Below are 27588 nucleotides of genomic sequence, written 5' to 3'. Positions count from 1 at the left end.
AGCGCGTCTGCAGATCCTAATTTCTCTCAGCTTACCCATATGAGTGAGCTGCCCTTTGCTAGTAGTGGCTCCATCATCCAGGTCCGACACTCTGGTTTCTACTTCCTTAACGCGCAGCTCATGTTGATCTAGTTTGTTAACCACAGCTTCCATTTGCAAGTTCATTGTGTGCATTTTGGCGTCTATGGATGTGAGACTTTGCTTCATTCCTAGCAGGAGCGCTCTCCAGTCCTCTTCCGGCACCCCCGTGATATCGGAATCCACCTGTTCCGCTGATTGCGATCTGGGTACTTTACGCGCTTCGAATGGGATTTTACATTGCTTGGTGTCTGTGCGCCCCATTTTGTAGGCTCGTGGGTTGTGTTGCGGTAAAGAGCAGGCCCGCGGGGGAGTGGAGGAGGGCCACCAGTACTCGAGTGCCGCTCAGTCACCAAAGATAAATGCTGTCCCTTCCGCACAGAGAACAGGGCGAGTGATTCCAGCAGTCTTTTACGTCGTTGCAAGCCCCTTCACTGTGACTGGAGCACACGCTGATCAACCCTCACATGGAGCAGGAGCAAGCATTTGCACGTAGCGGCCACCAGTTGTGACCATTCAGGAGTAAAGATCATGGACCAGCCTGTGCAGCCTGAAGTGGCTATAATAAGTCTCAAGGGCACACTGATGAATGCCAGAGGCCAGGCCGCCAAGCGATGAGGGCAGAGAAGCTATGGGGTGCGAGCGCAGGGGGCCCTCGTTATAGTCATAAAGTCACAGTCATAACAAACCAAACAGTAGGGGAGGGCTAAAGGGACGTTTAAAGACCAATGCCTAAGTATTGTCCCCCAAAGGACTGAATTTATACACAAAAAACTTAGGGGTCTAAGGGCTAAACCAGAAAAGTGTTTGCTAATGTAAATCCTATGTCTAATTAGTACTATAGGAATACAGAGTATAACAGACCAAATCGCCAATAAATGAAACACCTGTAATCGTGAGTCACCCCAGTTGTTTTCGATTCCCATCAAAGTCTTACAAGATCAATATTATCATTTGGTAATCCTTGGCGGGTATTGTGTCTCCTGACCATTGAGATCACATGCATACCCTCTCGGATGGTTCGGGGTAGCGACCACAATCACACAGGTATCACAAATGATGTTGATTTAGTGGGAAAGGTGCAGTGCAAGAAGAAAAAGTGGTGGTTTAAAATAGGATAGGGAACTAACAGAAAATTTTTTAATAGGCGTTGGCCCCTTCCTGATTAAAAACAAGAACAGACTGGCAAAATCATCGCATTGATAACAAATATCTGCGAGGAGACCAACATGTTTCAGCCTCAGAGGGAAATACCTCAGGCTTTCTTCAGGGTCTCTGTTCTGAGGTGTGCTACTGCCTGTATATGTGCATAAAGGAGTGTGAAAAATTATACAAAAAAACACACAAGTGAAAAGAGCCAGAAAAGGATATAATGTTCCTTCTTCTGTGCGAACTCCTCTTCGGAAGCAGGTACTTGGTTACTGTAATCGGGGGACAAACATACAAGTGAAACACTTCCAGCAACTCTGGTCTGGCTGTTACAGTGCAAGAAGTCAAGAACTGTGTCATCCTACGATACTCACCCAATGCTTCCGGGGAGTGGACCTCACCTCTTCCTGGACCTGGCTCAGGATATGTGAGACCCCGCTCTACGGGAACAGAAACCGACCTCATGGTTATGGTAACGGAGGGATCAGGAATAGATCTACTCTCATACATACTGCATGAAGTCAAACATGTTCTGAACGTAGAGTATACTGTCATACACCAAAAACGCGCTCCCATGTCAGTGCCCCTCGTCGCACCCACCCAACATAAGTCAATGTTTCCAAAATTATTACGCTGACATGACTATAGGTGTCTCATGCAGATCAGTGTCAGACGTAGCCCGCCAGAAGTGCTAGCGGAGCTATCGTCTTACCTATCCGTCGTTGTCTCGAGCTGTGACTGAGTCAGGGGGAGGCTCAGACTAGTATACGTCATTCTTACTTGAATGGTTTGGAAAGAAGTTCACAACCAATCAGCAGGAGCTACAACGACGTAACCTCATACTGAGGCTCGAACTACTCGATGACGTCATACTCAATACTCGGGTAGTTCCAGTGGTTTGCAAAGGACCCCGTGATTTTTCAGTGGCTGGTCACGATTGCCTGACGGGGAGTTTAGGAAAGACTGAACCAAGGGATGCCGTCATTCAGTCCGTGTTGATCAGTACCTAATTTGTACACCCATCTCTGTTCTTTGCGAAACAGGAAATTCGACACATCGCTAACATGGGCAGGAATGTGTGGTTTTTCAAGAACATGCCATTTGAAGTCAATTTCACTATGATTGTGCTCAATGAAGTGTTTAGTAAGTTTAGAGATGTCCTTTTTGCAACGGAAAGTGCTTTTATGTTCCTGCATTCTCACTCTAACTTTTCTAGTGGTCATGCCCACATACCGTTCGTTACAGATACAGGTGAGGAGATAAATCAGGTTGTTGCCTATTGCAATTTGAGAATTGTCTCAGCTCCCAAGGTCGATCTGTCCCGATATCCACACTCGTGATCTTAGATGTGAGTGGGCAAACAGAGCAATTACCACAGGGGTGGTGACCTGTTACAGGCGGCAGGTCCCAGAGGGTACCCACTTCTCTCTTAGCAGTGGCTTTGGGACGGGTGTGTACTAGGCGATCCCTTAAGTTTTTTGAGCGTTTGAACGCAAACAGTGGGAGTTCGAGTTTGTCTTTACCGCAGTTCTGACCATTCAGGAGTAAAGATCATGGACCAGCCTGTGCAGCCTGAAGTGGCTATAATAAGTCTCAAGGGCACACTGATGAATGCCAGAGGCCAGGCCGCCAAGCGATGAGGGCAGAGAAGCTATGGGGTGCGAGCGCAGGGGGCCCTCGTTATAGTCATAAAGTCACAGTACCTTGTCGCTCTATAGGCCCTGCACCGCTGTAGTAGGCACCGTCCATCCACCTCAAAATGGCAGCTGGATCTTAGCCAGTAGACCCAGGAATGGCAGAGCTCGGGCCCTGCATGCGGCCCCGCCAAAAGTCAGTGCGGGCAAGTGACAGGCAGTGAAGTTTGCTGCCGCAACCTGCTGCGGAGATTTTGGACCCCTTCCTTGGTTATGGGCACTGCGACGAAGTAAGATGGCGTCCGCTCCCCTCCGTATCTGTAACAGGGTATGTCCAGGAGATGGGGCAGGAGGCAAGACTGCGCGGCTCATTCAGTGCTAGTAGGTTGTACTACATGCAATTGGACCCGGTTCAGGGCTCCGTCACCATCCGACTTATTGCTGCTGTTCACTGCTATGTTTTTCCTGCCGGTGGCCCGACCCGGTCGCCCGTGTGCCTCCGAGCCGCTGCCGAGCCTCCAGCAGCGCCGCAGGCCGCCACTAGTAGACAGTCCACATGCCAGGGGGGTCCCCCTGCCTCCAAGCACGGCTCCTCACCTCGCACCACCCGATCTGTGTTTGTGGGGGCGGCGCAGCACTCCTGCAGCCGGCCGCCGCACAGAACTCCGCCCCCGCTTCTCCTGCGGCCTCGGTCTTTCCCAACTGTCACAGCCGCGTCAGTGCTTCCGCGCCAGATCCTCGTAGTCCGATCAGGATGTTGGTGGCCCGATTAGCAGCAGCTCTTCAGCCTAGGCACACATAAAAGGTATCCCCGGAATCAGCAGATTCTCAGGCATCCCACGGTGAAGCCAGATATTCGCACATACAGTCAAGGATGGGGCTGAAGGATGTTTTTCTGCTCGGCTGGGCTGGAGCCTCACTGGTATGCTGCCATCTTGGTTGTGTGCCACCTAGCGCCCCGAACGTCCATGTATTTGTACTGTTGCTCAGTTACTTCCTATACCTTTCTATAATGACCTACAACCACCAAGATCTTGACACACACTCAAAGCTCTGATGAAGTCCACACCAGTTGAACGAAATGTGGAGGCTGTTTGGCTGTTGTTTTTAATGAACAAGAAGAATAGAGATCGACTTTTGTAATCTCCACAGTGGATGGACTAAATAATTTTTCTGTGTTGGTGTTTCACTTCACATTTGTATTTAAATTTGTCATTGGTCTTGGAAACGGCGGGAGCAGTGAAGATGCACACCGAGCTGCAAGGCTCACAAGTTTGGACTCTTGTGGGGGATCTTTCTTTGCGTATGTACTACATTCACACGCGGTAAATGTAAATTGATACTTGTATAGCGCACTACTCACCCGCAAGGGTCTCAAGTCGCTTGTACAAATACCACTGTGGAACCCATCCTAGCTGTCCCTGTGAGGCGTCCACTCCTGGGCACCCCTAAGGTGGAGGCCAGCCATCCTTAGCGTTGTGGGGGCCGTTGTGGAGATTGAGCAAGCTATTGCCCAGAGTTGCAGAGTGGGACTCCATGATTGGAATAGGCACCGAGGCGAGAATTATCAGGTCCGTGGAATTTTGAGCCCAAGACCCGCTGAGGCGGGGAATTGAACCCCGGTCCCAGGCCTGACCTCTGCATCAGGGTCTGCCACTCTAATCATTGAGCCACACTTCTCCAGCGGTGTGCTTGTTCAGCGTGCTGTTCTATTTTGCAAACACAAGAGTTAAAATCTATTTATTTTCCACCTGTGCCTCATCTAAGCATTAGCCTTACAAGCAGAGGTAGTGCCTTCATTGCCTAAGAAGAACTTTTTCTATTAGCTCTTTAACTCTTATTTTCCACCTGGGAAATGTTGAGATTCTGCTTTCTTACCTGAAGTGATGCAAATTCTATCGAAGTCACTTATCATGGCCAACCTTTCCTCTTGTTGTGTGATTTCAACACGAAGATTACAGGAAATACATAACCTTTGACTCCATAAATGTGATAAATTCTTAAAATTCTGCCTTGTGCTTAATTTGAGCCAGTGGTTTATGGTGCTCGGCACCAGCACTAAATTGTCAACACCGGCGCTTTTGACAGTCTGCCACATTGTGGTGCGGTCTGTCTAATTTAGAAATGAGCACAACAGTCATTTATTAATCCAATATACATTAAAAAGGACTAATACCTACCGCCCAAGCCATTCTTATAGTGTTGGGTGCCTGGAATGTCTATATGTGTAACTAAATATGTGTAACTATGCCCTAGTGAACTTTGAGATCTTTACTTGAAGGGTGTTTTGGGCATCAGAGTGGAGAGTCATCGACTCATTTTCCGGAAATAACTATTTATCAAAATGCTGAAATCTTGACTATGCAAGTACTAATGTATGATTCTATTTGTTTTACATCTCCATGCTGTTATCACCCACAGTTAAACTAACAATAAATACGCAACTATTTATTAACTAGAACAGCATTTTATAAAATTCTTTATGGCTATTGTTATCACTGACTCTGTTCCTCAGAGCCACAAACCCATTGAATCTCAGGATTCTCTTTCAATTTCTACCCTGGTGGGGGAGATTAGATTCTGAGATATGCCTGACTGCTTTTATTGATTATACAGGGAGATGACAATGAGTCATACAGGAAGGTCGCGCATGGTGGTCCCAGCACTGTAAGCCACAAAGCTGTAGTAACAGTGGAATTTGCTATCACTGTCTAGAGATCAAGGTGCACAGAAGGTGGTAATGTGAAACACCAAAGCGACTTTGGTTTTGGAATAGTAATCTTCCTTAAAGTCTGCCTTTGTGAGATTTCATAGTTCATTGTCGCTGCCGAATTCTCCCATCCGGAAATTACACAGCAGAACTTCTCATTTGTTTGTGTCTTTTATATATATATATTTGAAGATGAATCGATGAAAGAAGTCCAATAATTTTTCTTGTTTGATTTTCAGGGAACTGTTGTGATCCCAAATTTTACATCTTTGCTATTTGACAAGAATGAATGGAAAACCCCTGACACATTTAACCCAGAAAACTTCCTAGAAAATGGCGAGTTTAAGAAGAGTGAGGCGTTTGTGACGTTCTCTCTTGGTAAGAAACAAATCACCTGTTTGATTACTTACTAGTAAAAAGAAGAAAACAAGTATTTATGAGAGGACTCGTCAATATTTCATTGCACTGCTATAAACAATTACAATAAAACCAATACGTCATTAAGGTATAACACTGCTCTGCAGTCACTGTAGACTTAGCTTCAGCAGTTTTTTCCTACAGTGGGACCTTGGTGTGGACACCTAGCCCTGACTAGTGTATCCACCAGGAGCCTATCACAGGCCGAGTTGGTCAATCTTCAAGATGTGACTAGTCACATCTCACTTATTGTATGTCAGCGTCCCTGTGATTTCCTACACTATCGTGTTGCAGACTATCCCCCTCCAAATCAGGGCAAGGGAAGCGGCTAATGAACAGGGACGTAGTAAGATGAACACAGACAGTATGGCCATTGGACTAGAGGATTGAGGCACCTACATATAGTACGCATGGCACATTTGTGTTCAGGTATGCCTTAAGTGTAGTTTCACTGGTCAAAATGATATTTATTTTGCTGTACACTCTTTTCAGAGGCTACCTGGGAATATTTAAAGTGACTATACTATTAACCTTTTACATATAGCTTACTGAGTTTGCTACAATGTCCTTTGAAATAATAGCCATTAATATATGTGTACCATAACATAAGAAAATGAATGGGAATGTAAATAAGTATAATACTACATTCAAAATTCTGCCAACAAACTCTAAGGCAGGAAATATAGGTAATCAACGCATCATATGATTAAAGTAAATATATATGCAAGGAAGGGGGATGACGCTGAATTAACCGAGGCCGCTGACAGCTATTCTTTATTTGTGTTGTTTTAGGAAATCGTGTGTGTATTGGAGAACAGTTTGCTAAAATGGAGCTGTTCCTCTACCTCGTCACCCTTCTACAGAGGTTCAGCTTCAAGGCACCAACACATGTTATATTCAATACTTCAAAGTACAAACGGGGAGTACCACACGATCCACGTCCTTACAAGATATGTGCTGTTTCTCGCTGCTAAAAGCCACGAAGAGTTCGTTCAAATAACACTGTACTTGGTAGTATCACACAGTGAATCTCAGTGTAGAGTCTCAGGGTTTATCCTAAATGGAGCCCAGAAGGCATATATCCTTTCAACACACTAAAAGTAACCATGACTTCATTGTGGCTAGAGAGCTGTGGACTGTTTTACTCGAGGCTATACTACTAATGTTTATGTTATAAATTATGATCCAAGATAACAGAATAGATTAATTAAAAAATAACATGAGAAGCAGTTTGACTTTTGTTCACCTGGAAAATGTTAACTGACTATATCATGGTATGTTAACAACAATAAATCGGATGCTAAATAATGTGTTCTTAGACACAGTGATTCGTTTTTGCATCAAGCAAATTGTGAAATAATTGAATAAAATATAAGTATAAGCAACACATTTTCCATGGGTGTCATTTTTTCAAGCACTCAGGAACTTATGAAGTACACTGGTTCTATACATTGCAACAACAGATACAGCAATGTTTAGCAGTGAGTGAAAGTGGATAGAAGGTAGGGGGAACAAAAAACATGGGTATAGTTTATGTCAGATAAACTCAAAATAGGAGGCCATTTCGGTGTTGTCTGGTCACAAAAATTGAGAAACTGGTCCTTAGATCTGCTAGAAGAGAGTTCAAAAAGAGGTTGCCACACCTGCAAGGATTGATGCTGGGGTCTTCTGAATCTAGGTGGTGCAAAGAAAAGGGTGCTCCTCTAGGTACGCTTAGTCACCCCAAGATGCTGAGCAGGTCATCTCAGTAAGGCGACGTATAAAGGTAAAGGGTTTTGTCGATTAGCCAACGCAGGTTACATTATGAAAAGACCAGAGACATCTCTATAATCAATCAATCAATCAATCAATCTATTTATTGTTTTCAGCAATAGCCATAGCAAATAGCTACATACAATAAAAAAACGGAACAATTAAAAACAATGAGAATCCATCAGAAAAGAAGATAGGAAATACTAAGTTAAAAGGACTAACTACAGAGGGAGCCTTTAAAAAGTAAAAGCACAAATGCAACTACGTACATAGCAGTTCATATCAGCAAGATCAGATAAATATTATTGACAGGCACCTGGCATAACAAGGCTAATCCTGGGCCTATTTTAGTCTTCTCATCAAAACCAGGCAGCCCATAAATAGCGGATAACGTCTCATAAATTAGCATCTACTCTAAAACTAATTGAGTGCATTGCTGCAAGTTAAAATCGAGACTAGTTTAAAAAGAGGTAGCAGCCACTTCCGGCGCAGGTATCTAATTTTAGTACAAAATAATAAAAAATGCAGCAGGGTTTTGTGCACCCTAAATTCGCAGTCACAGAGTTCACTAACAAGTGAATTTGATGGGAATTTAGGCATATATACTTTAGTAGGACAGACAAAATTAAGATATATAGTGCAACTTGCCTCCAGAAAACCGTAATAACGTAGCTATATCGCTAGTCCTGATGTGCATTTAATTGACAAATGGCTGGCTGTCTTATAGGAATGATTAGAATTGCCAATGTGTGCTTTCATCTTATGCTCATGAAAGGCGGCCTTAACTTTAAAAATAGGATCGGAGGTTACAGTGATTGGGTTAGTCCATAAATAGCGAAACCCCAGTTCATTCAAAGTCTGTTTAACATAAAGTGCCCAGGTGTTGCTAGAAAATGTCTTGGGCTCTACCATTTCAACTTGCGCCTCCAAGTAGGACTTTCCATGAGGATTTCAATTTAGGCCCAACCAATACAGTACAGGAGCAAGGGCAAAAGTGTCCAATATGGGTTGATTTCCAAGCTCCAAATATATGGGCTTAGCGGAGTCCCAACCCCAAGCTTCAGCAAGGATATAAAATTATCTTTTAATAAAACATCTTGAAATAAAAAAATATAGTTCTTTTCTACTACTTGGAGCTGTTTACAACATCTGTATCCCCATAAGTCCGCACCATCTACAGCAGGTGCCACCGCTTCTGTTTGTAAACATCTAGCTATACTCAAAGGACAACACTCGATTTAGGGTCATATTATCAAGAAAGGGTAATACATTATCGCCGCTTTTATTGGCAGGAAACTGCCGCTAAAGCGGCGATAATGGGCTTGATAATATGCCCTTGTGAATTCCCATAGAAGCCCAGGTTCTGGTGTTAACCTGGGCTTCTATAGGAATTCACAATGGCATATTATCAAGCCCATTATCGCCGCTTTAGTGGCGATAATGTATCGCCCTTTCTTGATAATATGGCCTTTAGTTTTTAAAGAACAGAAATAAATGCCGATGTCGCTAATTCTAAATAAGACAATTATTTGGTCAAAACATACGGATATCCACATTCATTCATCACTCGAACCAATACAAACAACCACAACAAAACATAAATGATTCAAAGAATGTTGGAATTGCAATATTCACAACAAAAAGCCAGTATTTGTTTTACAGCACAAATGTATATATGCAGTTTGTATTTGTCTTAATTACTAAATCATTAAGTTTGGCTTTATAACAAAACAGGTCTACGCGTTTCGAACTCTTGTTATTTCGAAGTTCTCATCAGGACCAATATCTCGCACTCATCAGAGAATGGTTGGAGTTGTTCTTGTAACACAAGTTTGTAAAATTCTCTAGTCTGTAATTGACTGCCTGGCTCGCCGTTTCTGAGTGGGCGAGTCAGGCGCGTTGTATCGCCTATTGACGTTTTTTTGGTTTTGAGTTTTTTTAGAAGCGGTGTCCTAGTCTCCCGGCATCCGAATGCTCGTCTGTTTGCCTTCACTTCCTGGTCCTTATGTTTTGTTGTGGTTGTTTGTATTGGTTCGAGTGATGAATGAATGTGGATTGAATGGTGAAAAAAATGTAATTTCTTGTAAAGACAAGTTGTGAATTTTGATACATATCAATTTTTTGTTGTGTACACCAGATTTTAAAATTTGTACAATAATTTTAAAAAAGTACTTATCAAAATAGAAGTGATCAACTGAAACTAAAAAATAATAAAAAGAATTATAATTAAAATCAATAAACATACTGTCTTATCCGTATGTTTTGACCAAATAATTGTCTTATTTAGAATTAGCAACATCGGCATTTATTTCTGTTCATTAGTAGCTTGTGGCAAGCTGTGTCGTTGGGAGCCCAGACCCAGTGGTATTGTCCTTTAGTGTTTAAAGGCATTTGATTTGACGTGTTTCAAAATAACTACAGCCATATCAATTTGACTGTTTCAATTGATTTTTTAGTTGAAACTGATACCCAAGTAATCATAAAGTGTAGCTGATTCCTCATACTGGACACCAAACATTGAGGATCTCTTAATAGGAAGTGACGGATATAGCCATAACTCTTGTTTTTGACAGATTAATGTGGAGGTGTGTCAGCAGCAAATCACAAATCTTTTTGTTGCATAATTTTGGTATACCAGGATTCTCCTTCTCTAGATAACTGTTTACATCATTCCGAAAAAGAGATAACAAAAGGGGTGCAAGCACACAACCCTGACAAATACCAGAATGGATGGAAAAAGACTTGCTGCATTTTCCTGCAGCCCCATAATGAACACAGGCGCTAGTATCCACAGCAAGTCTTCAATGTAATCTAACAAGGGTTTCTCAATTCCCCTTAATATCAAGCGAATGCCATAACTTTGACCTGTTCACCAGGTCAAAATCAGATTTGAGATCTATAAAACATAGATAAAGCAGAAACTTTAAGAACTTAAGACCTGATTTGTAGTTCAACAGACCGGTTACTTTGTCACAAACGTGACAAATTTCCCTGTCTGCCGTATTCCAAGTGCCAGGTTATGGTTTTTAGTGTCACTGAAGCCATTTCACAGAAAGAATTGTTAGATGCTGTCAATAATGATTTTGTGCTGCAGAAAGGGAGTAAGGCGATACGTGATGGATGGAGTTCAGAGTTGCACAAGAATTCTAAATTGGATGGGTACTGAAAGGTAAGACATGAGTTATCTTGTGAGAGTGGAATTAGTTTGTGTGGAATGAGATTGGTGGTGCCAGTGGTGCCCAGAGAAAGATTCATGAAAGTTGAATATGAAGGTCATCATGGTATGGGCAAAACAAAAGCAAGAGTAAGATTGATGGGTGGCCTGGTATGGACATTCAGATTGAGAGGTTGATAAGAGAATGTCTTAATGTGTGTGATAAGTTTTATGTATAAGGTAAGTAGTAACCCCATGGCATGCAGAGACATGCTTAGTATACCTTTGGAATTAATCTTAATAGATTTTGATGGACTGTTGCATAGTAAAGGGTTCAGTAATTATCTTCTGATTCTTGTGGGCCAGTTTTCTCATGGGGATGAGATTGGAGTTGTGGGTGGAATCGGAGACCAAGAAAGTTACAGATTTTTTGAGTGAAATCTTTAGTAGAGAAGATTTACCTGATGCCATTCTCACTAGCAATTGGCCACAATTTGTTTCAAAGGAGATGGAAGATTTTTTAAGGATAAATGAGACCATAAATAGGAGATACTCATTGTATCATCCTGAGGGGAATGGCACTGTGATGAGATTCAATAGAGCAATAAAGTAGTGTGTGCAATTGGACATGAGTGCTGGCAGGTATTGGAAGGAAGGTTTGTAGAAATGTTCGTATGCTGATAGATTTTCCCCACTCTATACGATGGAAAAATTCCCTTTAGAGTTGTTTGAAGGAAGTAGAGTGAACATGAAAGTATTACCTGGTTTTATGTGTTGGAGACAAAAATAGCAGTATCTAGTGTGAATTGGAAAACATTTTAAATAGGGATTTGAGATCTGTAGGAAATCGTCAGCTGAATTATGAATTGTAGAATGCAATCTCACATCACAATTTCAGTATTGGTGACATGGTTTTGATAAAAAGTCCTGTGAGGTTGGGGGTGTTTTCAAATTCTCTGTTCTGCAAAAGCTGAAAAAGTGTTTCAAAATGCTGTCAAGTTGGATGACGTGAGGGTTTGGAACCTCAACAGGGTTCTGGCATTCAAGGGGTGTGTATCATAAATTCTTATTGTAAGCTCTGTCTTTTTTAACCTGTGTGCCACTGCATTTTCTCTGAGCTTTTATCAGATCTATTTTGTTGCATGGCTGTTTTTTTGTATTTGAGATATTATTGTGTTCTGCTTTTGTTTCATCTTTTTATAAAATATGTTTTAGTTTTTTCTCTGTTTGTTGAGGAGATAGGTGTGTGGTATTCCTGGTTTTATGGGTTAAGAATTATGCCTGGGCTGAGTTCGTGGAGTTCCGCTATGCAGAACTCTGCGAAGTGCAAAACAAACTCCACCACGCAAAGCGGAGCTCCGCAAGCGGCAACGTTTCTTTAGATAAATGCTGTGCGCTGTGATTTTCAGTGCAAGGTGCTTGTCCGCACTGTGCAATCATCGCAAACCATGCACAGCACAAGCGGGCGCTGATTCCTTTCTGCCATTCAAGTAGATTTTTACTCGAGCGGCAACTTTTCCAACGCGAGCGGTCGTGAGCATACGCGACCACTCGCAATAAGAAATCTGACTGTCCCTGTTGACGATCGCAAACGAGAAAAAATCTCACCGGGAGATGGATTTTCCTCGCTCGCTCTTGCGAACTTGACGATGATGAACACAAGCGAGGGAAAAACTCTACTATGAACTCCGTGAGCTCTGCGTAACGCAGATTGTCAAAAAACTCCGCAAACTCCGCAGGTAGGGCGGAGTTCACCACCCAGACTTAATAAGAATGTTAGCAGGGTAGAATGTTAGCCAACATCCCAGGTTGATGATGATCTGTCTGGAGTGTTCTATTTGAGGCAGTTGAGCCTGGACCAGGAATATATTGGCATGTGATTTGAGGTGTTCCTAATAAAGAACCTATAAACTCTACCACGGCATTGCTATGATCTTAATAGAAACCAAATTCAAATTAAAATCCTGTTGCTTCACAGTCTTCCTAAGTGGGTAAGCAAGTGCATCCACATTTTGCATGTTGGACGCATCCTTATATAACACATTTTTATTAGCATATGTAAAGGCAAACCAAAGAATAAAATGACAGTTACACTTGACAGTACAGAAACGTATCTATTTATGAATCATTACAGTCATAATCCCACAGATGGTATCTTCGGCCCATTGGCTCGTCAGTCAAGAACATACACCAAATATCTGAACCCGCGGTTCCTCTCGTACTGAGAAGGAATACTATTGCAACAACACATCATCAATAGGGTAAAACTTACCTGTCTCACAAAAGATCTAATCCCAGCTCCCTATTAGTGGGTGAACAATCCAAAGCTTGGTGAATTCTGCTTAATAATGATAGGAAAAGCTGACATTGAAGGATCAAAAATCAACGTCACAATAAATGTTTGGCCACCACAAGCCAGTTATCCCTGGGACAACTTTTCTGACACCTCCTGCTTGAAGCCCAAAATGTCAGAAGGATCGTGAACCCCACTTTGATTGTCTGTATTGATACTGAAATTGAGATCAAGTGAGCTTTTGCCCTTCTGCTCTGAGGGAGGTTTATATCAACAACCCAAAGAGACTGGGTCACAATCAAAGTACATAGGGACGTTTATGTCCCAATCAAACATCTTTTAGAAGCCTAACAGCACCCTGCTCCAAATGACCCCCTCACTTGTCCCTGGAAAAACAAGGATGAATGGGGGATTTTGATGGGGCACTAGGGAAACCATTGCAAATGCCCATGTGGGGAGAGAGGAGCATATTCAAAGGGTTCATTATGTGGATCTTTCAGTTTTGCGGTTGCTCCCATAGGCTACTTCATTGTGCTGGTTCTTAAAGGTGTTACCCCTTCGAGACCAGGTTTACCTTGGAACCATGACCAGCTAGTTAACAAGGTGGCACTTTGGAATAATTGAAGGGTGGGTAGCTCGGGGTATCTCCACAATCAGATTAATCTTGAACAGAGAATTTCTTGGGTAGGTAATCATCCCAAACCTGACAATACTGACTGCATGACTGCATTGTTGTACACTTTAACAATAGAGCAGTTGTGAAGGACATTTTGGTGAGGCTTAACCTTTCAGGCAATGGTCCATCCACAAAGAAGGCACTTCTACTGTGCTTTTTTTATAGACCAAGAAGTAATTTGACCCTAATACCCCCACGTGTGCCCCGCCCTGTCACTGTCACAAATAGTTTCTTCCCCTCTCACTGTTAGATCAGCTGGATTGACTTCCAAAAAAGGCTATTTCTCCTAGCCCACTAGAGCAGTCAATTGCAGGTTGTCAGACGGACAGCCCTTCTCTTACTATATTTGACTCAGCACACTCTACAGTGAGATCTACTTTAAGAGCTATTCCCGTATTCAAGCTGATAAAACTACAAGTTTAGCTTCATGGAATGTGGCAGGACTGGCAGCTAAGTGGACAAATCTGGATTGGCTAAACTTCATTCAACGCCATGAAGTACTTTGCATGCAAGAAAATTTGCTAACAGAAATGATTTTCATTGCTTTATTTGTTACCTATTTTACACTCATTATATTGGGGTCTATGGGTAGCGCAAGGGAGGCTTATTTACCCTAGTTTCCCTTACTTTCCCGGGTTGATCTATATGGAAAAGTCTTAACTCTCCCCATTATCAACTTTTGTTGATAAATTGGTAAACAAATGATCTGTTATTGATAAATGTCTATATTAATGTCTTTGACACAATTAACTTTGTTATGGTGAAATCATTGCTTGAGGGATATTGAGCGAACACTGAGTAGCATTAATGGCAACTATGTTATTGTATGGATGGGACATTTCAATACAAAACATTTTCAAGAGTCATTAGCAGAGTCTTGGGGTATGGTGGGTGTTGGAGGGGATCCTATCACACATTTTGATCATGGCCCATATGGAGAACAACTCTTGGCCTTATTTATGAGGCCCTTATGCATTACATTCATTGCCAACAAAGAGGTTGTTGTTCTAAATGCAACTTTTATACAGTGTGCTATCTGTTCAAGAGCACTGAATGTATCATGAATTATGAATTCTCGTTTTAATGTTTCTTTTGTGACTTCTTTTTTATGCATTATTAACTTTGCAGCATTTCCTGTACTGTGTTATACAAGGTTACAATGTGCTTCTTTTATGGCCCCTTGATCAAACAAAGAATAATGGCTTGCTGACTAATTATGGTCAAATTACAAGATCTAGAAGATGAATGTCTTCCCCATGTGCAAGGAGCCACGGTCTCCAGGGTTCACTGATAGAATATCGATGCCCAAAACATCCCCATACACAAAAATAGAAATGTCAAAAATAGTGACATCAAGGGCCATATGTAGGTGGCAAAATACCGGTCGGTAACGGCCGATTTCGGCCGTTACCGACTGGTATTTGTAATTCCAGATGTAGGGGGCCTGAAAATTACCGATTCTGTATATTTACCGAATCGGTAATTTTACCAAATCGGTAAAGTACCGATTCGGTAAATGTACAGAATCGGAAATTTGGGATGTAGGTGGCACTGGAAACAGTGCCACCGGCCCTTAGAAATTCGTTATTTACCATGAAATACAATGGCATGGTAAATAACGAATTTCTGTGTACATGCACATCTGTGCATGTACACCTGTGCCATGTGGCACACATACATGCCCTAAGGGCATGTATGTGTGTCACATTGCACACAAGCCAAAATCAGGGGTGCAACAGGGTGTCAAAGTGACACCCTGTCCCCCTTGACAAATCGGTAAAATTACCGAATCAGTATTTACCGATTCGGTAATTGCCATTGATTCCTATGGGCCTCGAGGCCCATAGGAATCAATGGCAATTACCGAATCGGTAAATACCGATTCGGTAATTACCGCATATTACCGATTCGGTAATATTTACAGAATAATTACTTACATGGCATTTACCGAATTGTAAATACCGAATCGGTAAAATTCGGTATTTACGATTCGGTAAATGCCATTTACCTACATATGGCCCCATATATTTAAAACTGTAAGTACAAAAATATCAAAACAAAAATATCGATGTAAAAAATATAGATGTAGTTCTTCATTTATAACAGACTCCTTTTTATACCTTTTGACCTTAACAAGCGGTTTTCTGCAACTCCGGACACTTGCTGGTCTTGCTCCTTTCTGCGTGCCACCCTATTTCACATGTTGTTCCACTGCAAATCTGTTCATGACTTCTGGCTACAGGTATGGGCTCAAATTGATGTAATCTTCCATACTTGCATTCCCTTTTCTCACATTCACATCTTTCTGGGAAGCCTCTCTGATATTTCTTTCAAAGCATGGTGGTACAATGTATGTCACAACCATTTTTCCTATTCATATGGCAGCGAAACGTACAGAATTATGGCTTCCTATTACGTTATACCTCGAAACATGTGCCAATTGTTCCTTCCGTCTACAGCCTGTTCAACAAGAAGTTTCCAAACCCCCTTAACGACCCTTCACATTTCTTCTCTTTTTCTCTACTACCGTGTATGTATTTATTCTCGCACGACCACATTCTATAACCATTGTATCTCTTCTGTTTAGCTTTAAAGCCCATGGTTAGTTTTTTATTATCGATTTTGCAGTATTGCTTTAATTGATTGATATTGCTTTCTTTTTACTTTTCTCTCAAATCACTTTTGCATTACTCATGTACTCTGTATTGACACCTTATTTTTTCTGACTAATAAAATACTTTTTTGAACCTAAAAAAATATAGATGTACAGAATATTGATTTTTTTATTTAAATAAAAATGAATGTTAAATATATTAGAAAATAAAATTAACTTACAAAAAAGTATTTAGATTTACTGTAAAATTTAACAAATAATAAAATAAATGTAATTAAAAAAATATTTAAACATACATATATAAATGTAGTATATATATATATATATCTTTTCTTTAAAACATTTAATAAACTATTAATTTTAATTTATTTTATAATTATTTAAATATATAAAAATTTACAAATAAATATATATATTTACATACACTGTCTTAGAGCATAAAATCTAACAACAAATAATAATATTATAAATTAAAACATTAAAATATTTAATAGTCTTTCAAATTAAATTTTGCTCTCCATTGAGTGCAACAGTAGGGAAAGTGTTCGATACCGGAGGGGTGAAAGTTACTATTCCCACTCCAGTGAGAGCAACAGTAGGGAAAGTGTTGGATACCAGAAGGGTAAAACGTAATATTCCCACTCCAGTAAGTACAATAGTAAAGACAATGTTGGATAGCAGAAGGGTAAAACTTACTATTCCCACTCCAGTGAGTGCAACCGTAGGGAAAGTGTTGGATAGTCGAGGGGTAAAACTTAATATTCCCACTCCAATAGGTACAACATTGGGAAAAATGTTGGATAGCTGAGGGGTAGAAATTACTATTCCCACTTCAGTGAGTGCAATAGTAGGGAAAGTGTTGGATAGCAGAGGGCTAAAACCTAATATTCTCACTCCAGTGAGTTCAACAGTAGGAAAAATGTTGGATAGCGGAGGGGTAAAAATTACTATTCCCACGCAAGTGGGTGCAACAGTAGGGAAAGTGTTGGATAGCGGAGAGGTAAAAATTACTATTCCCACGCAAGTGGGTGCAACAGTAGGGAAAGTGTTGGATAGCGGATGGGTAAAAATTACAATTCCCACTCCAGTGGGTGCAACAGTAGGGAAAGTGTTGGATGGCGAAGAGTTAAAATTTAATATTCCCACTCCAGTGAGTGCAACAGTAGGGAAATGGTTTTATAGCGGATGGGTAAAAATTACTATATCGTCTCCAGTGGGTGCAACAGTAGGGAAAGTGTTTGATGGCGGAGGGGTAAACAATACTATTCCCACTCCAGTACGTGCAACAGAAGGGAAAGTGTTGGATAGTGGAGGGTTAAAAATGACTATTCCCACTCAAGTTTGTGCAACAATAGGGAAAGTGGTGGATAGTGGAGGGGTAAAAATTAATGTTTCCACCGGAGTCAGTTCAAAATAAAAAAAATAAAAATTAACAACAACACAAATGATTTTAAAAAATAAAAAAATAAAACTTATATAAAAATGTTAAATATTACAAAAGATAGAAACAGATTAGATTGTTAAAAAGATCTAACAAAGATTATTTTAAAAAAAATGCAAAATTTATTTAAAAACAAAACTATTTTTACTAGAATTTTGTTATAAACAAAAACATTAATTATTACATAAATGTATTATTTTTTATTTCCTACCCTATAACACCACACAATTCACAACCCACATTTAAATTTAAAAAATGTACCTCCATAATTAACATAATTATCAATTAAACAAATATTATAAAAACATTTTATAAACAAATACAAATTTATTTAATCCCCAAACATTACCCCTATAAAACCAAAACATATAGACACAAAAAACAATAAACACTTACCATAAATATGAACGGATAAATTAATAATCAACTTATCATTAAATAATTAATCATAAATTACTTGACACCCTCTACCCCAATAAACACCGCAACCCACACCTAAAAATCATTACACAATTTCCATAACTAATTTTATATTAATACATTAATATCACTTAGCAAGTTATTATTAAATGTAAAAGAAATTACTTCTCACCCCTTGTTATGTTATATGCTGTTTTATACCGCGCTCATTTACTACCGGAGAATCCTGGAGCGAATAGACCGCTGGGGAACCCGTCCTGGCTTTCCCTGTGAGATGGTCCCTACTGGGTATCTCCAAGGTGAAACCAGGCATCCCCGGCGTATGTGGGGGGCCGTTGTGGAGATGAGGCAAGCTAATGCCCAGAGTTGCCGAGTGTGATCCCTGGTTAGAGTAGGCACCGAGGTGAGAATTATCGAGTCCGCTGACCGTGGTCCACAACCCTGCAGCGTCGGGAATTGAACCCTGGTCCCGGGCCATCCTCTGCTCCCAGGTCTGCCGCCTCTAGCCAGTGAGCCACACCACTCCACTTTCTCCCTTACCACTATAAACCCCAAAACTCACATCAAAAATTAACTACACACACAATTGCCATATTTTAATTTTAATTTATTAGCATTAATTAGCAAACAATTATTAATTATAAATACATTACTTCCCACCCTGTTCTCCTATAAACCCCACCACCCACTCCTAAACAAATGACAACAATAATATAATCAATTACAAATTAATAAATGAATAATAATTAACAACCCATTAATAAATATGCAATAATAAAATAACTCCCACAATTAACACTTTACAATATAAATTAAATAAATATTAATAAATACAAAATATTAATACATTTATTATAATTAAATGACGTCCCTCCCTACTCCCACAATTAACATAATTACCAATTAATTAATCACAAATAATTAACAACCAATTAATAAATAATTAATAATAACATAATTCCCATAATTATTACTAAAAAATCTAAATTAAATACTAATACCTAAAAAATAAATAATTTATTATAATTACATTATATCCCACCCTATTCCCTAATGTACCCACAGCCCACTACAGAACTTAAAAACTCAAAATGTAATTAAGATAACATTTATAACTACTAAAAATGTAACACATATATTAAAAAACAAAACAAATTCATATACAAAAAAATAGATCACATACTTTTACAATACCTACCAAAATACATAACACTAATTAAAACATCGATTTTTTAAACAACTATGGGCTAGATGTAGGTAATCTAATTTTCCTAAATACCCAATTTTTACTGATTCCGTATTTAGAAATCGGTAAATATGATGTAGGTAATGAATCGGTAAAATTTACAGATTCGGTAATATTTCTTATTAGCGATTCGGTAAATACCGATTCGGTAATAAGAAATACCTTCCCGTTCATTCCTATGGGCCTGGAGGCCCATAGGACGGAATGGGAAGCCATTCACTATTACCGATTCAGTGTTTACCGAATCGGTAATAGGGGGAGCATATTCAAGGGTGGCAGGGTGTCACATTTATACCCTATTGCACCCCTGAATCTTGCATGTGTGCACATGTGGCGCACATCCAAGCCCTAAGGGCATGTATGTCTGCCACATGGCATCTTGAAAAAAGCTAAATATTGCTTTTTTAAAGGTATTCAGTATTTACCACCAACTTGTAGTTGGTGGTAAATAACGAATCCTGAAAGCAAAAATGCACTCACTTGAGTGCCTCCTACATAGCTTTTAAGGATTCAGTAATTTACTGATTCCTTAAAATAAGGAATCGGTAAATTACCTAATCCTTAAAACCTGCCTCCTACATTAGAAAGGGCTAAATACCGGTCGGTAACGGGAAAATTACTGATTTTCGGCCGTTACCGACCGGTATTAGCCCACCTACATCTAGCCTTATATTTTTGCAAACAATATTAACAACTTCAATATTTCCAAAAACTATATTTCTTACCTGCAAATCGATATTCTTGACCACTATAATCTTCCTGTCGACATATCTGTATCACAATATTCAAAACTCAATATTTGTGTATGTCAACATATTAAACTCGATATTCTGTCTGTGCACCGGTCTCCAGATGCCACGCAGGTTAGGGACTGGAACATCAAGTACAATTCCCCTACATTGACACTAGTCCCCTCCAAATGTTAAGGTGTTTCTGGGGTGTCCTCTTGCTCTATATACCAGGATCTCGAAGGTCATGTATCAGTCTAGTCACTTCCGCTATGTTTGCAAAGATGGAGGCTCTTTTTAACTCCAGTTATTGGCAAAGTATCATTTTACAATAAGCAATCCAATCCATATGAGTGCCAATTTAGAACAATTTGTGACAATCTCTTTATTCATATGTAGTGTTGGGACAGAAAAGTCATCTGCGTGGTAAATGACTGATTTTTGTTGTCATGGGCAAACACGGATCATGTATGTGCGCCATAACATAGGTCTGTCATTTGGATTGCAGTCTTGTTGGACCAGGAGGAACGCCCAAGCCCAACCTCATAGTGGTGAAAGACTACTGCCTTTACTGAGAGATACTCAGCACAAGTGTGATGGTGGCAGCATAATGTGTAGTTATTTGTGGATCAAACAGGTCTTTTTTACCTGTGTTACTGGTGTGAGGCCTACAGGCTCACTCAATTGAAATTCCGCTGCTGTGTGTGTAACTCACCCTTGGCTTACATCATTTTGGTGTGTAGTGCTCTGCCGTGCATGTGTAGTGTACATGTGTTGGGTGTATGTGTGCCTGTGAATGGCACAATACAGGGATAATGCAGTACTGTGTAGTGCATGTATGTTATATGTATGTACCAGGTCAAGTCAAGTCAAATGATCTTTATTCGGAATTAATACATCCATAAAAGTACACACAGGTTAACAAAATACAATAAAAATTTGATAAAAACAAGTTCATTATACTGTTGAGCAAAACATTAGAATAATATTAAAAATATACATAAAAATGATCTTTTCCAAATACAAGGGAACAGCTATGTATCATAAACATCGGATGTGCAAGAGGCAGTAGTACACAGTGTGTGGATATTTTACAGATGGGGTTCCACAGAAATTGTTTCCAGTAAGCCCAAACGTCTACATATCTATGCACTAATATGCATATACTCAGATGTGCAAAAAGCAAATGTGCAAAACAAAAAAACAGAGTGCTAATGTTCATCAGGCAAGTTCCATAGTTGCCCGTGAACGCACACTAGCTTTAAGGAAACAGCTCACAATAAATATCACTTCATCTGAGATCATCATTTGAAGAGTTCTCATTGCCTGAGTAAAGTCCCTTAAATCATGTTTACAACAATACGGCATTAGATATTTGGTAGTATAAAATTTATAAAAACCACAGAACAAAAAATAGTGTGTCAAACTTGGTTTACCGCCCTCGGAACAAGGACAATCCAGCTGTTCCAGATGTTTACCAGGTGTATGTATGCCTGTGAATGGTACAATACATGAAGGGTGTAGTGGTGTGCAATGCATGTATGTTGTGTACATATGCTGGGTGTATGTATTGTTGTTATATGTAAATGACTATGATAATTGTAATGAAGTGAACATGATTGTCTAGATGTCACGGAATTGTGCACCAAACCCCACCCTGACATTAAGGACGAACCCGTGATTGAGCCTGATCATGTGTAATCGGTGGATGGCTTATGCTTGAGAGGAAACGATGGCAGAGTCAGAGCAGCATATTCCATGTGCACCATAAATGATGTGGTTGAAGTTTCATGGCTTCAAACAGTTGTTTCTACCAAAGCTGCTGAACTGGTTCCCCTACTAGAGCCTGTAGTTTAACTGCTCAAATGAGAGTCACCATATTCACTGACAGCCAGTATGAGTTTAGTGTTGGCCATGATTTTGGACAATTGTGGTCACAGAGGGGCTTTCTTACCTCTTCAGGTACACCAATTAAAAATGGTACCTACGTCAAGGACTTGTTGGATGCTCTGCAATTACCAGGAGAAATTGCTGTGGTAAAGTGTTTAGCTCATCAAAGAGGAAGCTGATAAATTGCCATAGGCAACAGATATGCTGACTCAGTGGCCAGGTAGTGCTCATTGTTATCCATTTCACATGCGAGACTCAAGGAGAGAATACCTGGCAATGTTCATGAAAGTTACTGACACGTGGTATGAATTGAAATGGGTACAGGAAAATACGTCAGAAGCAGAACCGAATGGTTGGATAAAGGCAAAATGTGAGAAAAATGCAAACAGCATCTGGATGTCAACAGGCGGCGGACCGGTATTATCTCATAGCTTCTTGTTTCCAATGATACAATACCACCATGGTTACACATATTTAGAGAAAGACGCAGTGGTGAGGCTTTTCAGGCAGAGTTGGTACAGCCCCAGATTTGGAATATTGGCAGATGAGATTTACCATCGGTGTGTAACTTGTCAACAGATAAACGTAGGGACATGTACACGTCACTCTAACAGACCTAGGGAGATCAGGTGGGCCATTCAACAGGATATAAATGGATTTTTATTGAGATGCCTGTGCATAACCTGCTGATATATATCCTAGTGATTGTGTGCCTCTTCTTAAGATGGGAGGAAGCCAACCCAACTAGAAGAAGCGTCAGTCTTACTCTAGGTAAGTTGTTATTACATGAATTAAAACCCAGGTTCAGCATGCCGATTTCTATTTAATCAGATAGAGGAATGCACTTCAACAATGAAGTGATGAAGATGATCTGCACAGCCTTACAGATTGAACAAAGATTACACTGCAGTTACAGAGCAGAAGCCTATGGTGTTGTTGAGCAAATAAACTGTACCATCCTCGAAGGCGGTCGCTCCCCACGCTGCTCCCAGCCCAGTACACGCTGCTCCCATCCCAGTGCCTGACCTGATATTGTAGCGCTGCTCGCGCTGTTGTTGCTGAACTCGATTGGATTGGAGCTGATCTCTGACCTGGAAGCATTGTCCCCTCGCTGCTATTGCTTAATTGCATTCTGTGGTATCGCTGTACTGCGCATTGTTAATTTGTTACTGTACACTGTGGTATCGCTGTACTGCACATTGTTTATTTGTTACTGTACAGTGCTGCATTTGCTTGCTTGCTCCGATTTGTGCCTGATTGTGCCCATTTCGCTGGCCATTTCACTGCCATTCGCTTTGCCTGTGCCCCAATCTCGTCCTGGTAGCCTTTTGGCTTGCTGCCATTTTGTTGTTGTTGTTGTGCCTCCCAGCCCGGCTCTCCGCCTCGCTCCCGCCTCCCAGCTGATCCTCCCGCGCCCCTCCACCCTCCACTAGCCATTTATGACAGATGCTTTTGCGTGCAGCGTTCACGCGCAGCGTCGCGCCCCATGCGCGCCGAAGGTGCGCCAAAGGTAAGCCCGTCTACGCCCGTCTGTGCCTGGACCGCGTCCAGCGCCAGACCCCCTGGCCCCCACAAACCCCACTTCACCCGCATAACGTACGATTTCGCAACCCTTTCAGCACTCAACTCCGGCCATCTCCCAGACTGCCACCAAGCCGCCCCAGGACACACACATGGACCCTTTACCTGCCACACCTGTAAGTTCGACTGCATCAGGAGCCATACCAAATCCACAAACTCCAAACAAAGCTCCGACACTAACCACCTGAAATGCATCCTGCTCAACGCCCGCTCGGTCCACAGACACTCCATTGAACTTTGGAACCTACTCGACACCACATCACCGGACATCGCTTTCCTTACAGAAACCTGGATAAACACCTCATCAGCGCCCGACATCGCCATAGCTATCCCGGACGGCTACAAGATCATTCGAAAGGACCGCACCAACCAAACAGGAGGAGGCCTCGCCATCATCCATAAGAACACCATCCTCATCACGACCAGTTCCGACGATAACTTCGCTACCACCGAACACCGTCACTTCCAGATCCACACCGACCCCAAGACCACACTCAGAGGCACACTCATCTACAGACCCCCAGGACCCCGCAAACAATTCAGCGAAGACATCACTGACTTCATCAGCCCACATGCCCTCCCCCCCGAGAACTACATCCTACTGGGGGACCTCAACTTCCACCTGGAAAAGAACAACAACACCACCACTCTTCTGGACAACCTGGCCAATCTCGGCCTCAAACAACTTGTTGACACCCCCACCCACCTTGCGGGGCACATGCTCGACCCAATCTTCACCTCCAGCAAACACATCTCCTTCGATCACACCACAGCTCTCCATTGGACGGACCACAGCTGCATTCACTTCAACTACAAAAAGACCACGACCCACAACCCCCCACAACCTATTCCCCGAAGAAATTGGAATAAAATCACCACCACCCAGCTCTTCTCTTCACTTCACCTAAACCCTCCTGCCAAATCATCGGACCCAAACCAAGCAGCCACCAACATCACACAATGGATCACCCTCAGCGCCGACGAACTAGCACCCTTGAAAAACCATCAAATCAAGCAAGGTACCAAAAAAGCCCCCTGGTTTAACAATGACCTTAAGAAATCCAAGAAGTTCTGCCGCACCCTCGAGAAAGCATGGAGAAAAAACCCAACCACTGACAACCTGGCCACCTTCAAGAACGCCATCCGCAAACACCACCAACTGATCCGATCCACCAAGAAATCAGCATTCAAAGATCGACTCGACAACAACGCCCAAAACAGCAAGGATCTATTCAACATCGTAAAAGAATTTACCAACCCCACCGCCGGCACCAACGACATCACTCCCTCCCAAGACCTCTGCGACTCTTTATCCTCATTCTTCCACAACAAAATCGCCGACATACATAACAGCTTTGAAAACGAGTCCGATGACCAGTCCACTCCACCCACCTCCAAACCAAAACAGCACTCTAACAACCTTGGCGCCTGGAACCCAATCACTACTGATGACACCATCCGCCTGATGAACTCCATCCACTCAGGATCACCAACCGACCCATGCCACCACCACATTTTCAACAAAGCAGACTCCATCATCGCACCCCATCTCCGCGACGTCATCAACTGTTCCTTCAACTCCGCTACCTTCCCGGAAATCTGGAAACATGCCGAACTCAGCGCCCTTCTGAAGAAACCCACAGCAGACCCCTCTGAATGTAAGAACTACCGCCCCATCTCGCTCCTCCCATTCCCTGCCAAAGTCATTGAGAAAGCCGTCAACAATCAGCTCGCTGCCTTCCTTGAATCCAACAAATCCCTCGACCCCTCACAGTCCAGCTCCCGAGCCAAACACAGCACCGAAACCGCCCTCATCGCAGCAACTGACGACATTTGAACGCTACTGGACAACGGAGAAACAGCTGCTCTCATCCTACTTGACCTCTCCGCCGCCTTCGACACAGTTTGTCATAGCACCCTCATACAACGCCTCAGCAACGTTGGAATACAAGGAAAAGCTTTGGACTGGATCATCTCGTTCCTCGCCGGAAGAACCCAGAGAGTCCGCCTCCCCCCATTCAAATCAGAGTCCACCGAAGTAATCTGTGGCGTACCACAAGGATCATCACTCAGTCCCACCCTCTTCAACGTCTACATGAGTCCCCTCGCATCCATCGCGCGACAACACAACCTCAACATCATCTCCTACGCAGACGACACCCAGCTGATCCTCTCCCTCACCAAAGACCCAAACACCGCCAAAACCAATCTACACGAAGGAATGAAAGAAGTAGCCTAATGGATGAAGGACAGCCGTTTAAAACTAAACTCGGACAAAACGGAAGTCCTCATCTTAGGATCTTCCCCCTCTGCCTGGGACGACTCATGGTGGCCACCAGCCCTGGGTACAGCACCCATACCTACAGATCACGCCCGTAACCTGGGCTTCATCCTAGACTCCTCCCTCTCGATGACCAGACAAGTCAACGCCGTCTCATCATCTTGCTTCAACATCCTACGCATGCTCAAGAAAATCTTCCGCTGGATCCCCACCGAAACAAGAAAAACAGTCACCCACGCACTGTCACAAGCCGACTGGATTACGGAAATACCCTTTACGCCGGAGCCACAGCCAAACTTCATAAAAACCTCCAACGCATCCAAAACGCCTCAGCCAGACTCATACTGGACATCCCCTGTCAAGCTTACATTTCCGGTCACCTGAAAGACCTCCACTGGCTCCCCGTCAACAAGAGAATAACTTTCCGGCTCCTCACCCAAGCACACAAAGCCCTCTACGACCTAGGACCCGAATGCCTCAACACACGACTGTCCTTCTACACACCCACCCGCCAACTACGATCGTCCAATCAAGCCCTCGCCGCAATTCCGCGCATCCATAGATCCACCATGGGGGGAAGATCCTTCTCCTACTTAGCGGCCAAAACCTGGAACTCTCTCCCCACCCGCCTCCGCCTTACACAGAACCACCTCTTCTTCAGAAAGCAGCTAAAAACCTGGCTATTCGATAAGTAAAGCATCCTCCCTCCCTCAAGCGCCTTGAGACCCTCTGGGTGAGTAGTGCGCTATACAAATTTCTGAACTTGAACTTGAACTAGATTGGCCAAGGTCTGTACATTTACCTCTCTGAAATAACCAAAAGTTTTACCTTTGGCGTTGATGAGTATCTGGAGTACCACAGACAGGAAGTCGGGGTTGTCCCTCCATGAAATACTGATGGGCAGAGCAATAAAAATTACCTTCCGTTCCTGTCAAATCTCTTTTGAATATCATGTCACTGACAATAATGTTAAAATATTATGTTCTAAAATTGTATTGAGCACAGACAGTTATCCCGAGGCGCCAAAGCGCTAGCTCAGTGAGAAGGACAGAAGCACTAGTAAGGCAGCTTGTCAAAGGTGTACTCTTAAAGCGGTGGTACCCAGTACTTTTACTTAGTAAACAGCAAAGTTTATTGCCTTCCTAAACATGAGCAGGTTTGAAATATTTGTGATGTTGGTGGGGAGAAGATTTCAATCATTGGCCGTAGTAACCCTCTGCCTCCAAAATGTGTATGTTTGAACATTCGAGTCTCTAGTTTTCAGGGACATAAGGGCCTCAGAGTTCTCCCTGGGTTATACCATTTAAAGGATTGTTTCAGGAACTCAGGGCTGCTCCATGAAGATCCTTATGAGCAAGGCACAGAGCTTTGAACTTAGTTTGCTGCCTAATCTGCAGTCAGTGAAGATCTTTAATCACATGAGCAACTTATTTGTGCTTGGGAAGTTTGTTTAGGTGTTGATTCTCCACATTAAGGTACATTGCATTACAGTACTATATTGTGGCCATGACTAATGCCAGAATC

The 27588-nt window shown here is 42.0% G+C and overlaps 1 protein-coding gene across 1 annotated transcript in view; it reads left to right on the top strand.

The window, feature by feature from the left end:
* Positions 1 to 7373, top strand: part of LOC147747311 (cytochrome P450 2J2-like) — a 341726-nt gene extending 334353 nt beyond the window's left edge. The window contains exons 8-9 of the mRNA XM_086953047.1: positions 5811 to 5949; positions 6781 to 7373. Of these exons, the coding sequence (XP_086809173.1) occupies positions 5811 to 5949; positions 6781 to 6962 (321 nt within the window). The 3' untranslated portion in view covers positions 6963 to 7373. The remainder of the gene's footprint in view (positions 1 to 5810; positions 5950 to 6780) is intronic.
* The last annotated feature ends 20215 nt before the right edge of the window (positions 7374 to 27588 follow it).

The sequence above is a fragment of the Lissotriton vulgaris genome, chromosome 1_1 (genome assembly GCF_964263255.1).
Source record: "Lissotriton vulgaris chromosome 1_1, aLisVul1.2, whole genome shotgun sequence".
NCBI classification, from domain to species: domain Eukaryota; kingdom Metazoa; phylum Chordata; class Amphibia; order Caudata; family Salamandridae; genus Lissotriton; species Lissotriton vulgaris.
This window is presented reverse-complemented; position numbering and strand designations above follow the sequence as displayed.